This window comes from Diospyros lotus, chromosome 7, assembly GCF_014633365.1.
Source record: "Diospyros lotus cultivar Yz01 chromosome 7, ASM1463336v1, whole genome shotgun sequence".
NCBI lineage: Eukaryota > Viridiplantae > Streptophyta > Magnoliopsida > Ericales > Ebenaceae > Diospyros > Diospyros lotus.
The window spans coordinates 10,543,385-10,556,836 of NC_068344.1; the positions used below are offsets into that span (position 1 = coordinate 10,543,385).

At 39.6% G+C, this 13,452-nt stretch overlaps 2 protein-coding genes across 4 annotated transcripts in view; one reads left to right on the top strand and one right to left on the bottom strand.

Moving 5' to 3' along the window:
- Positions 1-8,690, top strand: part of LOC127806104 (2-oxoglutarate and iron-dependent oxygenase domain-containing protein CP2-like) — a 53,056-nt gene extending 44,366 nt beyond the window's left edge. Inside the window, exons 7-9 of the mRNA XM_052343127.1 lie at positions 6,458-6,576; positions 7,933-8,044; positions 8,223-8,690. Coding sequence (XP_052199087.1) covers positions 6,458-6,576; positions 7,933-8,044; positions 8,223-8,270 — 279 coding nt within the window. The 3' untranslated portion in view covers positions 8,271-8,690. The remainder of the gene's footprint in view (positions 1-6,457; positions 6,577-7,932; positions 8,045-8,222) is intronic.
- A 377-nt stretch (positions 8,691-9,067) lies between these two features.
- On the bottom strand, positions 9,068-12,587 carry LOC127806105 (DNA replication complex GINS protein PSF3-like). Of its 3 annotated transcripts, none has more exons than XM_052343128.1 (7): positions 12,374-12,587; positions 11,778-11,939; positions 11,619-11,690; positions 11,410-11,510; positions 10,945-11,037; positions 9,404-9,543; positions 9,068-9,303 (listed from the first exon to the last, which is right to left on the bottom strand). In XM_052343128.1, the coding sequence occupies exons 2-7, from the start codon at positions 11,820-11,822 to the stop codon at positions 9,194-9,196; spliced, it is 561 nt and encodes a 186-aa protein (XP_052199088.1). In that variant the 5' UTR covers positions 11,823-11,939; positions 12,374-12,587; the 3' UTR covers positions 9,068-9,193. The 3 variants fall into 3 exon arrangements, with proteins under 3 accessions (XP_052199088.1, XP_052199089.1, XP_052199090.1); XM_052343129.1 differs by lacking the exon at positions 12,374-12,587 and adding an exon at positions 12,141-12,360; XM_052343130.1 differs by lacking the exon at positions 12,374-12,587 and having other exon boundaries at positions 11,619-11,662; positions 11,778-11,917.
- Positions 12,588-13,452: the final 865 nt, after the last annotated feature.

Genomic DNA, 13,452 nt, shown 5'->3' on the forward strand with positions numbered 1-13,452 from the left:
TCATACTCAGCTGCAGACATAGGTACCAATTGCGAATCTGGTGGAGATTGAGTAGGATTAGGATTGCTCTAAAATACATGAGCTGCATTGGTAGATGATACAGGTGGAATAGCTGGCTGACTATGTTTCTTCCAGCGTTTGTCCTCAAGATGACCCACTTTCTTACAAAAGGTACATTGTGGACGTAAGCGATTATTATTACGTCCTCTATTTCCTCCTACGGTGGAAGCCTGAGACACAAGAACTGAAGATTCGACTAGAGGAACAACATGAGAAGAAAAAGACATACCATGTGCACTTATCATATTCAACAACCTTTTGAAAGAGTTCTTCATGGTAGGGCTAGCGGAGCTGGTCAAGATTTGATGCCTAATGGCGTCAAACTCTGGTTTCAGATCAGAGAGAGCAATAACCATAAAAAACTTCTCTCGTTAAGCAATCTGTTCAGTAGTGAGAGGAAGAAGAGCATCGAATTCTTGCATGAGAGCTCGAACCTGCCTCAGATAAGATTCCATAGACGACTCTTGCTTGAGATTTTTGATATTAGAAACCACAATATATATATATATATATATAAATGTTAGATGTCGTTTGTATAACACTCTTCAGCTTTCTTCCACACATCAACACAAGTTTCAAAGGGGCGAAAGAGCTGCATGATGGAAGGATTAATAGACTGCCATAGGAGGCTACATAACTGGGCATCAACTTGTTCCCATCTTGCCCGATTCGCTTCTAGCACACTTTCAACCTTTGTGGTAAGATGATCCGCTTGGCCTTGCCCTTTGAACCGCATTTTGACAGAGGCTGCCCATGAGAGATAATTGGCTGACCCTATCAACTTGATAGTGGTAATATTGCCTGTCCCAAGATTGGAGACAATAAAGGATTGAGAGGCAGTAGGGGCAACAGGTGCTGGAGCGGGAATAACATCGACAGAAACGGCGTCACTGAAATCAGACATAGCGAGGGTTTTGACATCAGAAGTGGCTTGAGGGGTCGCCGACGATCAGATCTGGAGAAGCTGGAAAATATTGGTTGGCGGATGCGCTATCACGCCGCCGGCACGTGGAACGGAGGCAGGAAGTGGCGGTAGCACGTGGGGGCTCGTGGGTGGTTCGGCGGCAGCGAGTCTTCGGCGGTCGGCTGATTTAGTGGTGGCGAACCCGATGGTGGTGGCAATGTTATCCAATGGTGGCAGGGTAGTGGGGTTTTGGTATTGGGCAGCGACGTTAGGGTTTGACAGTCACTGGAAAAAGATATACAGCGACAGCTAGGGTTTTTCTCATCTGTGGCTCTGATACCATGTGAGAAAATAATTATGAGAGAAAAGGTTAAGAGATTAACCTCCCTTGTTATTTATAATAAGTATAATGGGTCTTAAACACCTACGGGTTTATCCTAATTACAAAATAAAACATAGACATTTAATAATCACAATTATACTAATAATTCTAACAAAACTCACAGCATACATAATGTTAGCCCTTGTAGTCAAATACATTAGACAATCTATGAGACTTTTGTACAGACCACCATCAATCTTTTCAGCCCCATCATCTTTACTTAATTTTTCATTTTGCATCAAGGAGTACTGATGGACTTACAATCCTCCATGCTAATTTTTTAAGCACCTCCCTTGCATATTTTTGTTGTCCTATAAAAATGCCTTGCTATGATTGCCGAATTTCCATGCCAAGAAAATATGGCCTCTCTCCCAAATCAGTCATCTCAAAAACTTCCATCATCTGTTGTAACATCCCGCATCGAGCGATAGGAAGGACCGGAACAACTTACCCTGATGGGCCTACACGAACTTCCCAGGGAGGTCACCCATCCATGGATTACCCCAGGTCAAGCACGCTTAACTTGGGAGTTCTTTGCCAACATTCAACCCAAAAGGTATCCAGCTGGTGTTGTTTCATTCCTTACACTATCCTCGATATATACTAACTTCTCTGGGCTCTCGGGGTATTACATTCTCCCCCCCTTGAGCACATGACGTCCTCGTCATGCGACCTTACAACTGGTCCCAGACTTTTTCCCCTTGGGGGCTGCCATCCTAGAAGCCTGCCAGAAGCCGCTCCTTGTACAGGCCCTCAAGCCCCGGCGCCACTCCCCGCCCTCATCGGACCGCCTTCGCCAAGGGTTGGCTCTGATACCATTTGTAACATCCCGCATCGAGCGATAGGAAGGACCGGAACAACTTACCCTGATGGGCCTACACGAACTTCCCAGGGAGGTCACCCATCCATGGATTACCCCAGGTCAAGCACGCTTAACTTGGGAGTTCTTTGCCAACATTCAACCCAAAAGGTATCCAGCTGGTGTTGTTTCATTCCTTACACTATCCTCGATATATACTAACTTCTCTGGGCTCTCGGGGTATTACATCTGTTCTTTAAATTGATGCACCGATCTTGCATTGCTTCTTGTAACAAGTAGATCATCAGCATATAAAGAAACAACAATTAGACACTGTTAGCAACTTTCACATATAAGGTTGATTCAATTTAGCTTTTTTTGTAACCAATCTTCAATAAGTGATCATCAATTACCCAAATGAGTCACCTCAAGTGCCCTCAGCCCCTTGAGCATAAGAGAAATAGAAAGTCCATGTGGCAGAAAAAGCTAGAATTCTCGGGAAAAATCTCTAGGAAAAGGTTGGTCGATAGTTACTCTTCCCTTTGGGAAACATAGAGAAAAGAGTGAGGAACAATTGTAATGCCCAAATAAATAAGCCCAAGTATGACAAAGGGGGCCTGCAACACAATGGGTCGGCCTATCTCAGGATTAATTGGAAATAAGTTAAGGAAAGGTTTTGACTAAGTATGAACCGAGAGACTAAGGCCATGGGATTTACTAAAGCCATGAGACCACCATGCCAAAGGGGTCGTGAGGGACATGTAGCCCAGTGGGCCGTGAGAGGCACCAAGCCTTGCGAGATTTGTGGCCTAGAGACATGCGCAAGGCTACCATGTTGCATAATCGAGAGACCTACCGTGTGGGGGCACCAAGAGACTCGCTCATGTGGTCATGCGGGTGACCTACCATGCAGCCATGCGTTGCGAGAAGTTGTGCCACCCACAAACCATGGTTGAACCGGTCAAGCTAACCCCCAAGATGCTTATCGAAAATTGTGGGTTTCCTACCACTTGTCAATCTCCTCCTTTTCTATAAATAGGATGTCATGACCCCAGGGGTAAGAAGGGGATTTGTCAATAAATAACAATTGTATCAGTTTGCAAGCTAGTTGGTAGTTGTTAAGGGGGGTAGATAGTTGGCAGTTGGTTTGTTAAATAGTTAGGGAGTTGAATAGCTAAAATAGCCTAACCTCTTCTGTTATATCTGTTAAGAGGGAGGCTATATATGTAACCACAGGTGATGGAGAAAGGCATCAAATAATAGAAGTTTACCCTTCTGTCCCTCTCTCTCTCTCTCTTCCCATTCTATTATGTTATAACGACCAAAATTCCATATCTGTCCAAGCCCAATTCTTGGGGCTTGACAAGTGGTATCAGAGCCAACGTTCCTTGGCTGTAATTCCTATAATTGGTTGCAATTGATTCCGATGACTCTCGACGGAATTGATAGAGTAGAGATTTCGGGTGATTCCAGCTAATACAAGAACTTTGACGAGTTCAATTGGTGACGGTGTGATTGGCGAGTGCAAGCATCCGAAAGGAATCAAGAGCGATTGAAGAATTCAGGTAATCAAAAACGATTCAAGAATTTAGGTGAATTCCAATCAGTGGTCGGTGATTGGGTGAGCAATTCTCTTAGGCGACTGATGTGAGGCAATTGTCGCCTGTGAATTTTGGCATGTTTGTTCGAATCTTGAAGGCAAAGTAGGTGGTAGCCTCGTGGTTGTGAATTTCGCTAAGTCTCGCCCCAAATTTGAAGACGTGTGAAGGTGAAACTGACCCAAGCAACTTTAGCTATTGTTCCAAAACAATTGGATCTTGGTCGTTGCATGTGGAAGGGCGATTTAGCGAAATTGAGATAAGGCGACTCGAAGTTTGAAGGCGAACTCAAAGGTGGGATTTCGATGATTGTTGATCATCGACGATAGTTGTTTCTTGGTTGTGATTCTGACAACTCTAACAGCTAATCCAGGCAGTTTCTCGCAAGTAGATAGCGAATAGTTGCGGGGGTTCAGCCAATCGGTTTGGATTGGGGTGTGGGTCACGACCGTTTTCAATCTGGATTGGGGGCAAGTCCAATGATTCTTGGCTGTGAATTCCGGCAATCCCTTGCGGTAATTTTGATTCGACTTCATCAAAGTAGACTGTAATAGAGTAGTGATTTCAGGCGATTTTGACGCATTCAAAAGTTCCGACAATTTCAATTGGTCTCAGCTGTACAGTTATTTGAAACTGCTCAAGGCGATTGATAGATTGCTGTTTTAGAGGCGAATTTGCAAGGATTTGAACTGAGAAGGTGGGTAGAGGAATTGCAAATACTTGGGACAATATTGATAGCAAATTGAAAGGTCTATCAAGTAAGTTTGATGAATTTTTGATTAAGTTTATCAAGAAAGTTGGAGACGAGAGTTACAAAGAGGAGCTTAACAAGCTGAAACAAGAGGACTCAGTTATAGAGTACTTGGTCAAGTTTGAGAAATTGAAAGCACTAGTGCTTAATTCCCATCCAACCTTGAATGAGTCTTTATTTTGTATCAAGATTCATGAATGGTCTTGATGATATGTTGAGGCCTATGGTGAAAATATTCTATCCTACTACGGTGGAACAAGTGACGGAGAAGGCAAGGCTGCATGAATTGGCACTGGAAGCCGTTTACAGAAAGTATGGGCTGCCACCGTAAAGTTATCTTAAGAGCAGCTCACAAGTTTGTAACGAACCACATGTAGCTAAAGGAGTTTTGACAGAACAATCTAGACCAGAACAATTTTACAATGGCTCTAAGGAAGCTGATACTGAAGTTGAGGATGGATAAGCAACCAATGAGGACTCAGACCAAAGAAAAAAACTGGAGGCTGAGGGCAAGAATGGTTATGAGGGTGCAGATTCTAAGAGTATGGCTTCTTTGCCTTGGTTTTGGAAAAGACTGAGGAGTCACAGGTTAAGATAATTCTAGCCGAAGAAAATCTCCCTGCTATTTTGAGCAATTTTGATTTCGGTCAATATGACAGTATTGTTGTGCTGTCATGTCTCCTGGTGTAGACCAGATTCGGAGGATGAAGGAAGAGAAGGTTGCTGGCATTTGGTTTGGGAGATTTGACATTGGAGAAGAGAGCCTTGACATGATCCTTGGAGTATACATTTTATCTTTGCAGGAAAAACAAAAGCAATAGAACGTAAGAGAAGATGGGACAAAGCTTAGAAGGAGAAAGAAAGGAAGGAAAAAGAGGAGAAGAAATCAGATTGTGAAGGCTGGAATTGGATGAACAACAAGGTCAGCAGCTGCAAGTTCTTGGGGACAAGAACTCTCTTGAGGAGGGGGGAATTGTCACGACCCTAGGGGTAAGAAAGGGGATTTGTCAATAAATAACAATTGTATCAGTTATCTAGTTAGCTGGTAGTTGTTAAGGGGGGTAGACGGTTGACAGTTGGTTTGTTAAACAGTCAGGGAGTTGAATAGCTAAAACAGCCTAACCTCTTCTGTTATACCTGTTAAGAGGGAGGCCATATATGTAACCAAAGGTGATGAAGAAGGGCATTGAATAATAGAGGTTTACTCTCGTCTCTCGTCTCTCTCTTCCCATTCTATTCTATTCTAACGACCAAAATTCCATATCTGTCCAAGCTCAATTCTTGGGGCTTGAGATAGGAGAGCCATCCTCCTTGTTCAGGTATACTCACTACACCACACCACTGAAACTATAATTTCACTTTGGGCACGAGACTAACTTAAGCATCGAATGGTCCATGGGTGACCTCACCTATGCCCCTAACTTGCTTTTTGCTCAGCAGGTCACTTGTCATCATCAAGCATCATTAGGTCTCTTGTCACCAAAAGGGTCACTTGCACCCCATCGAGATACTCTCCCGCACTACAAATTCATTGTTGTATCTTGGCAACAACACTTACCAAGTAAAAGATCTAGTTATCACCGAATAGCCTTACTAGGTCTTCATACGATGAAAACTTGCATTGATATAGAACTTGCATTTTTGTTTAACAGTAGTACTCTTAATGAAACTGGCTGTCAATTGTTAAATGTATTGCTGTTTGCCAACTTGTTATCCTTTTGCTTGTGGCTTTTTGCCAGTTCTATTAATTTTTACCCACTGCTTGCCAATAACTTTTGCACACATCTTAGAAATTTGGATTTCAATAAATGATGTCCTTTTTAATTATTATAATTAGTTATTGTTTGTGGAACCACTCTTGAGAAACATTAGCTCAACTTCATGATAGGTACATTAGCATATCATAGTTTGCTGCAGATTATTTTTCTAAGTGGTTGATGGAATTCCAATGGTGCATTCGTAGGAAATCTTTGATTATTCTCATGTTCCGGGACGTGCCATCATTCATCGTGGTCGCCATCGTCATGGTGCTAGAGCCACAACGTCTGGGCATAGGATTAACTTACTGCTATGGTGCAGAAGGTAGCCCAGTTCCTCAAATTTGCTTCTCTAGTTGTTGAATAAGTATTTACTTCTTTTTTAACCCCTTTTACTTCCTGCTGTAGTCATTGCTCGGTAAATTGTAAAGTTTAATTACCAGACTTGGTCATTCATTAACTCACCATACAATCCCATAGTTAACTGTAGGAAAGAAAAAAATTCCTGTTCCCCCCAAGCTGAAAATAATGATGAAAAAAATCTGGGGATAATTGACCTAATAACAAATGCTTCCACACAATTTTGAAGGACAGGAAACCATGACTATAATTCTAACTACCAGATAATGTATGGGAAGATGGTATACCAATTCAATGTCCCCTTCCCTCATGGAATGACAGTTAACACAAATCTCTGTGTCTTCATCGAGGATGATACCCTTCTTTGCTGTCTTTTAACTCAGAGGCCTGGACCTTTAGCCTTCTGTAAAGAAAGACCATATAAGGTTCTTGTCATTTCTCAGTGGTTCAAAAACTCCTTTGTTCAGGAATTACATTTCCTTCTTCCTGTAAAGACTGAAATGAAAACTTGCTTGCCACTGATGCAGTGTATTGGTTCATGCCAGTCGTGAACTTGGGATTGATCTCTTTTCAAATCCTTCATCCTGTTCTTACACTACCCTCTTTCTGTTAGTGGGAAATTGAAACTTGCCTGCCTTACACTTTATTGGTTGGTGGAAATGCATAACCTGTTTGGTATCGCTGTCTCTGTATCTTACCTTAATACGTGAACCATTGGCGTCTTAGGAACTAAACAAACCTTTCTAACAGGTGGGTTTGAAATAAATGTGACTTGGTTTGTCAACATACGCAAGATGAACTTGTGAGCTGGTAACTTGTGGGGTGAAAGAAATATATAATGTGAATCAGTAAAAATATCCACCACCCCAACCCCCAGAAATTCTTAGTGATGTTTGTTAGATTACCTAGATCTGAGAGTAAGGTGTCCCCTGGACTTTCGGTTAAAATGGACAAAAATTGCCGAATAGACCTCACTTGCAATTCGGTGTCAGAGTGAGATACTTTTATGGCCTTCTATTTGTCCTCAGATTCATTTTTAACAGAGTTGCTATCCACCTGTGAGGATGAGAAAAAAGCTTATAAAAAAAGGTACAGATCTGGAACTTGTAAAATATTAGAAGCTTCCAAGTCATTGTTTGGGTTTAGTTTTGGCTAGATATTCCCAGGTTTCTTATTGGGAAATCATGTCTATTTGTTTACCAACGTCATGGGCTTAATTTTTGTTCATATCCCTGTGTTTCTTGGAAATTGTTGAATACTTACCCTTTTTCCAATTTTTATTTTTGGCTCACCCAGCATTTCTGCAACTTTCACTTTACAGTTCTGTCTTTAGAGAGCTGAGAAAATATCAGAAGGACTTCTCCAGCTGGTGTGGAGAGTGCCAACGTGAGAAGAAAGAAAGACAGCGCCAGTCCGTTGCAGCCATCAAACTGGTATACAATGAAAATAAATCCTATATCCTCTTTACTTCAAAATTTGTAAAAAAAAAACCCCTACAAATTTAATCCGGAACATACATTAGATTGCAGTCTACTTTTACTTAAAACTCATCAGTAGGTGGTTAAAACTATAAATTTACTAAAAAGAAATAAATTCGTTTTGGTTGTCCAGGAATTACTGAAGAGAGAGGGAGAGGCCGCAAAAGAAGCTGCATCTTGAGCAGTTGGATTGCAGTTTTCCGCATGCTGATACTGTACGACACAAAAATTGTGGCGGTTGGTGGTTAGCTAGCTTGAAGTAATCTTGTTGGTACAGAAGGGTAACGTGACAAGGTGTTAAATGAATTGCCCCAAGTCCTTTTGCAAACTACCTAGTGTACATCCATCTAAGTCAAGAGTCGTGAGTGTCGCGCCAAGTAGGACTCTCATGTCCTAATTTGTCAGCTGTGATTACCAACAATATCATTTTTGTACTTAATTGCTCTTTTTGTTAATGAAATGATAACCTTGCATAGCAATCATAGTCAAACTGGGTTTATGTTATCTGTAGAAGCTTTGCTTCAGTGGTTTGGCTTGAGTAGTTTAAAAGGCTGCTTGCTTTTGTTATATATAAATAATCAAAAGAGATTCCATTTGAAAATTTTGTTTTGATGAATTTCCTCAGGAGAGAATTAATTCTATATACATTTGTTTGGGCACCACACCATTAATAAACTCTGCAATGCAGTGTGCTCCCATCGCCCTGTCGACCATCGGGATAGAAAGGCTATTGCAGGTTTGAGATTCAAATGAGGCCTTCATGGAAAGAGGTCGAAAGACTCGGGGGGTGCAAGATTAGTGGTAACGCACTTTCATCCCTTAAATAGGATCAATTGATGATGGGATACCCTCGCTTTCAAAAGCATTAAAAACAAGCTAAAAAAGATCTATGCGAAACGTGGAACACCGAAGGTAAGGTTCAACATAACAATAATTTGGGGGCCTTTAAGATGAAGAATTTCACTTTTGCACCCAACATAGCAATAATTTATGCTACATTTTAACTCTTAATAGAAAGTGAAACTGGAAAGTGGGATCAATTTCATTACACACACCATTACCAGCAGATAAAAAGTCGAAGTTGAGAGTAGAAAAATCTATCTACTAATCAGAGGGTCTCCTTTTTCTCCCAAGAACAGATGCTTTCTGAAATCTGGGTCCACCCATTCTCCACTTCTTAAATGCAGCCATTGAGGATTGGGCGGCTTCATACACTTTCAAAAGCACAAGCATAACATTAGTCAGCATTTGATGAGATTAGACGCTTATATATATATATATATTGTTAAAAGTGTCAAAGTACTTAAGGCTCACATTTCGTCTCCTCTTTTGTCAAGAGTGTCAAGAATTTAGGAGCCACTGCCAACGCTGCAGGTTGCAACCTGATTAGGACTTCCTTATACCGGATCCTAAATGCAGCTAAGAGCAGCAATGCAATGGTTTTATCTCCCACTCTGTCCATCAAAAGGAAACATGCATTAGTATACAACATTTTGCCTCTCAAGATAAAGCTATATCAGAAGAAGTTACACTACTAGCAGCAAAAATTCCGAAAATTATTATTTCTTATTTTTAAATTTGTGCAGGAGACCTCCTCCAGTAGGTGAGAAATAATACATGTCTTTTTAAGATATGAGCTGAATTGAAGAATTTTTATGCATGGTAACTTCCAAGGTATCATGCATCAGATGAGTGCCAGAAGATAGGTATAAGAAGGGACATTGCTGGTACTATTCACAATAGCAATCCCCAATATTTAGCCAAGATATTTATCATGAAACGAGTGAAAGTAGACCCTCCTAGCTATGACAGTAGATCTGTCCCCCAATTTTTTCCTACACCTGCTAACATAGAAAACTATTTTGACTAGCATCACATTGTCAAACATTGAAAGAATTAATTGGCAAGGTGAAACAGAAATTGAAAAAGAAATAACCTCTAACTTAATATCAAGAGATCAAGAGATAATAACATGATTAATGGAAAATTTGAGACAAAAATCCTTAAGTGTAACTGATTAATTAAGCAAATTTGAAAAACTTTTTGCAAGAAAATAATATTAAGCAAAGCATTTCGGTTATAGTCTGGTGAGATTATGGAGTTCCAAAGGTTTGTGAGGATGTGAAACGAGGAGTTTACAATAGGTCTCCTGTTGAGACCTACTATGCCAGAATGGCATTACATTCTTGGACCTATATATTATGGGTAATGATAACCAATGCCCTAAAGGCACAACTCAAGGTTAAGGTGCAAATTGCAATAAATGCCCCATCTTGTTAAAGTGCAAGACAATGTGCATTTATTGTACCTTGTTTTAAAACAGAAAAAAAAAAAAAAAAAATCTATTGATTGATGGAATGCTTTAAAACACAATACATTTATCACGAAACAATATGAATGTTTTGGGTGCAAAAAAAAATATTATAAATGCATTTTGTCTCATCTTGCGCCTCTCGTTAATCCATATATTATTTATCTATGGTTTGTGGAGACCAATAACTTTATAGTTGGCATCAATTCCTGCCTGGTAGTGTATGTACATGCCTAATAATGCAATTATTACTTGTGGACAATTATAAGAATTCCACAAAATGGTTTGAGTAACGAGGAAACACAATGTGTCAATCATTTCTAAATAGTCCAAACATACTTCACACAATCAGCTATAATTAAAGTGAACAGAAATAGTTTAAGAATTTCCACTTGCAACTGAAGTTATGCCACGTATCAGATAGGAGGAAAAAACAAATGCCTAAAAGAGGACATTGTTGGTAAATATAAATTTATTTATTTTGGTGGATATTGGAAATTTATTTTTGGTTGCAAAGAATAACAAGCAGGGTTAAAGACCTTACAGTGAATATAACTTGCGTCCCAATTCATAGAAGTATTGACATCGACTCCTTAAATCCACGTGTGCAGCATCAGCTGCAATTTCCTCTCTTGTCCTGGCATTCGAAGATATGATGTAAGGAGAAATGAAAAAGAAACAAGAGCAATTAAAATTTTCAACAAAGAACAAGAAATTCATGTTCATATTTTGCCATGGTTCTCTCAGGACACAGGAATTCAGAGCCATGTTTTTCAATCTCACCAAATTTCAGATAGGATTTGCAAACAGAGAGTTGCTTCACCTTAGGAGATTGCAACGGGTCAGTTGGGCAAGTTCATTCAATTAGTTATGAAAGATGGATGCAGCTAACAAAACATGTTCTGTATGAAATGAAATTTAAGAAACTAGGCATGAAGACCAATTAGAGATCCTCCATTACTGTTTAAATTGGGCATGAACACCAGTTAAGACATATATTGAGCTTTACTTTTGGTTGAAACATGGGGGAAGACTAATAGATGCTGCTTGTCTTAGGTGCAGCTCACGGGCAAGCCAAAACGGAAGCTCTACCTTTGAACCTTGTTCTACCTGAAATAGTAAAACACACCCATCAAGCTTAGGGCCAGCAACGTGTTCCTTGGCCTTCCACAATGACGCCTTAGAACTTGCATTACTTATTTCATACATTGAACTCACCTTATTCATTTCATCACTAGAATCGAAGAGCCCAACTCCATTAGCTGCCACTTGAAACACAGCAGGGACAAGCTTTGAGCAAAAGCAAAGACCTCGGCATATTAGAAGCAGAATTCCAAAGAAATTTTGTGAGACCTTCAAGTGAGAAGTGTAACATACCTTATCTTCTGCTATAATATCATCAATGTCATAATACTGTGGCATTTCTATAAGAAGAAACTTCTATTCCTTATATATTCTTCCTTGCCTTGACCAACACAATCTGCTCAGTGGATTAATGCCATTTGAACATTATACATCAGCTCTTAAGCTTTCAACATCCTGTACATCAATAGAAAAGAACACAGGCAAGTATTATCAAATTTATACACTAATTTACAAACAAACCATATATACAAATTGCCATCATAGAACTAGGAATCAGTACCCAACAAAACAATTAGGTCCTGTTTGATTGTCCACAATTTCTATGGAAAATGACTATTTTCTACCCAAATTCCAGGTTTTGATTTGTTTGATTACCCAAATTTTCCATGGAAAATGATTTTCATCTTTTGGTCATGTGATGGCCAATTCCCACTTTTGCTGGAAAAAATTCTTGCCCGGGGGGGGGGGCGTGTGGAGAGATCAAATTTTCCAGGCAATTGAAAGCAGCCGGCCCTTCCCCTTGACGTGCAAGGCTGCAGCTTAATGGCAGGTGCAGTGGCCAGCAGGGGGGGCGACGGAGCGAGAGAGAGAGAGAGAGAGAGACTCACTGAAGCTTGGCGGATCGAGCGGCGGTGAAAGGGAGGGACGGCGGGAGCGGCAGCGGAGGAAGGGATGGACAGATCTAGCGGCGAGGAAGGGAGGGAGGGCTCGAGCGGCGGTTTTGGGGGGCGACGGCGGTGCAGCAGCGTTGACGGTGGGGGACGACGGCGGTGCGCAACGTTGGCGGTGGGGGTCGACGGCGGTGGCGGGAGGGGGAGAGAGAGAAAGTGAGAGGGTGAGAGATTGAGTGAGTGATGAAGGTGGGGTGTTTTTTTTTTTTTTGGGGGGGGGGGGGGGGGGGGGAGGAGGCGCGCGCCCGTATTCAGAAAATATAAAAAAATTAAAAGAAAGTTTTTGAAAAAAAATTAAAAAAATTGTGTATAATATATCTAAATGTAATGATAAAATAATTATATATAATTTATTAATATATACACAATTATTTTGTGTATTTGATTTTTTTTAATTTTTTATTTATTATTTTGTGTATGCGTATCTGATTTTTTATTTTTTTAATTATTTTGTGATTTTTTTATCTATTACTTTTTAAATATATCTATATTTTCTTATTTTTTGTATTTGATTATTAATTTGTATATTTTTTTAATATTTTTAAAGGAATAATTTTCATGAAAAATAATAACTATCAAATAACAAAAACTAAAAAAAATAACTATTTTCATAAAAAATAATAACTATCAAACACCAAATGTTAAAAAGATATAACAATTTTTAAGTAGAAAATTAGGTTAATCAAATATTTTCAATTGACATTTTTTTAGACAATTTAATTGTCTAGAAAATATTTTTTTTCATATAAATTCCATATTTGCAATTAAATGCATCATTATGGTGAGCTTGATTGGCATGGAAAAGAAAATATTTTCTAACTAAATTCTAACTTTGGGTATTTGATTGATAACTTTTTTCATAAAATTTATTTTTCACCTAAGTATAAAAATACTATATTTTCCACAAAGGAAAATCAATTCTTAAGGGTGGGGGGAATGGTTTTGATTTTTCATGAAAATTATTATTTTTTTTCACACAATCAAACACACCCTTATAACATTAACCTATTTAATTC

Bases quoted from the DNA above. Each gene is read 5' to 3' on its own strand.
- LOC127806105 (XM_052343128.1), bottom strand. From the start codon at position 11,822: ATGCCACAGTATTATGACATTGATGATATTATAGCAGAAGATAAG. The intron at 11,691-11,777 runs GTATGTTACACT...TTTTGCTCAAAG, and splicing joins ATATTATAGCAGAAGATAAG to CTTGTCCCTGCTGTGTTTCA. The intron at 11,511-11,618 runs GTGAGTTCAATG...TTACTATTTCAG, and splicing joins CTAGTGATGAAATGAATAAG to GTAGAACAAGGTTCAAAGGT.